Here is a 2589-nt window from a genome sequence, read left to right as displayed (position 1 = left end):
ATTGGAAATGGCATAATAGGGGCACTTTAAAGTCTATCAGGTAATACATAAACTCACTGAAAATAAACTAATCGACTCCAAGTTGGAGACTTGGAGTAAATATTCTGTAAATATTTAGTTTACATTGGATCACTAATCAGCTTAGTTTAATGCTCATTTATGCACAGCTAAGCTACACAGATTTTTTGTCCCATCTTAGTGATTCTGCTTGTCCCGTTCTGTCCTAGGCATGAATTCAAACGAAACATATGCAGACGAGCCCAGCAAAAACACATGGGGCGTGATTTTCCTCTCCCTCACGCTTTCGTTTCTTGCTATACTGACGACGGCCATGAACTGCTTGGTCATTACAGCCATCATCGTCACACGCAAGCTGCACCATCCCGCAAACTATCTCATTTGCTCACTGGCCGTGACCGACCTTTTGGTGGCCGTATTAGTCATGCCCTTCAGCATTGTCTACATTGTGATGGAGACGTGGGTCATGGGTGAAGCTATGTGCAACATCTGGTTAATCGTGGACATAACCTGCTGCACGTGCTCCATTCTGCACCTAGCGGCCATCGCTGTGGACCGATATCGTGCCATTACAGATGCCGTGGAGTATTCGAGAAAGAGGACATCTCTACGGGCCGCCATCATGATCAGTGTGGTGTGGCTCCTCTCGATAGTAGTCTCTCTGCCACCAATGCTATTGAGGGGCCACAAAAAAAACGAGTGCATCATTAAACATGACAACATCGGCTCCGCGCTTTACTCCACGTTCGGGGCTTTTTACATCCCACTAATACTCATTCTCATTCTCTACTACAAGATCTACCGAGCAGCGAAGACTCTTTACAACAGGAGAGCCAGTTGCCTCAACAAGCCGGAGATGAATGGACACATGCTTCCCAAGTGCAGCGACCGGGAGCCGACGTCCCCGGACAACCTGAGCCCTCCGGAGAAATCGGTGTCTGAACCCTCCACCGAAGGCGACAGAGTGCGCATCGCTGCTAAAAGCCCAAAGTCTCAGTCTTGCAGAGAACGGTCCATCAGGAGACGTCGCATCTCCAGCACGCATGAAAAGAAGGCCGCCACCACTCTGGGACTCATTCTAGGGGCTTTTGTCATCTGCTGGCTGCCGTTCTTCATCCATGAGGTGATTGTTAACATATGTAAGTCCTGCACTCCATCTCCTGAGATGACTAACTTTCTGACTTGGCTGGGCTATCTGAACTCTCTCATCAACCCACTGATTTACACCATCTTTAATGAGGATTTCAAAAGGGCTTTTCAGAAGTTAATCAAGTGCAAGAATTATCTCTAACACCAATGAAGGGATTGCAAAAGAAAAAAAAAACAATTAAATCAAGCAATTATTCTGCACAATTAAATATAGTCTTTTAAATGAAATGTTTTGTTGCTGTTGAGAAAATTAGATTAAGTCTGAACAACATAATTTTGTTATGCCTGAAATGCCTGATGCAACGAAAATGAACAGGACCATGCAACAAATCAGATGACATCCATTGTCTAAAGAATTTACTCTACTTTAATGAAATATTACTGTTATGTTAGTATATTAAAATGTACACATTTTATTTATTTTTTTCAAGTTTTCATCTTATCGAACATTGGCTATTGATCAGCATCAGTAAATGGTAAAGACTTGTTCACACCTTGCATGCCAATTATAATTATAACGATAAAGAGTTTTAAAAATTGTTCTAAAATTAAAAGAATAGCAGATTCTGCAACACAACTATTACAATAATGACACAAAGGAATGATAATCACTTTCAGAATGATTTTTTTCCAGCTGTTGAATGATAAACTTTCATTATGCATAATTTACTGTTATTACTACAATAAGTACATGTAAGGGGGAACAAGGACACTGTCAAATAAAGTGCTACCCAGTAATCAATATCAATAATATTTTATTGATAGTTTTTTTCCCTCTGGCATATAGTAATACATATGAAATATTCATATTTTAATTCAATAGAGTGGTGAACTACTTGAATAGATAGATTACAGATCGATGAACATTTTATTTTAAAAAGGCAGATGAAAGTGATTCATGTAGCTCAATTTAAATTGATTCCATGCAACTATTAAATTAAACTCAAACTGAACAACGTAAAAGCAACTCATTTTTCGATTGTAATATAAAATACCTGCAACAAACTACGTAACTTCAATAGTTCTGTGAGGCAGAAAGGTAACTGCCACTTTTCATACATTTTCACAAATGTCTTATGTTCAGATAGAAATCTGTATATGCAACTAGATTAGTTAGCGCTGAACAATATTTTGTGGGTTTTAACATTATAGATTTCAAACAAACCTTAAAGTTTGGATGTGAAAATCATACTATTTTTCATAAGAGGAAGAAATTCAGGGTAACACTTTACAAAAATGTCCCATTTAGCTGACATTAGTTAATGCATTAATTAACATTAGCTAACAATGAGCAAGACATTTGAAAAAGTTTTTATTAATCTTTGTTAACATCATTTAATTAAAATACAGTTGTTCATTGTTGGTTTGTGTTAGCTCAAGTTCATTAAAGGGGTCATATGATGCTGCTAAAAAGAACATTAT

General features: G+C 38.1%; 1 protein-coding gene across 1 annotated transcript; it reads left to right on the top strand.

Annotated features, from left to right (window-relative positions):
- The first annotated feature begins 229 nt into the window (after nt 1–229).
- LOC107577274 (5-hydroxytryptamine receptor 1F-like) lies at nt 230–1309 on the top strand. Its single transcript, XM_016263367.1, has one exon. The coding sequence runs from the start codon at nt 230–232 to the stop codon at nt 1307–1309; it is 1080 nt and encodes a 359-aa protein (XP_016118853.1).
- The last annotated feature ends 1280 nt before the right edge of the window (nt 1310–2589 follow it).

Source organism: Sinocyclocheilus grahami, unplaced genomic scaffold, assembly GCF_001515645.1.
Source record: "Sinocyclocheilus grahami isolate Dianchi unplaced genomic scaffold, SAMN03320097.WGS_v1.1 scaffold5595.1, whole genome shotgun sequence".
Lineage (NCBI taxonomy): Eukaryota > Metazoa > Chordata > Actinopteri > Cypriniformes > Cyprinidae > Sinocyclocheilus > Sinocyclocheilus grahami.
This window is presented reverse-complemented; position numbering and strand designations above follow the sequence as displayed.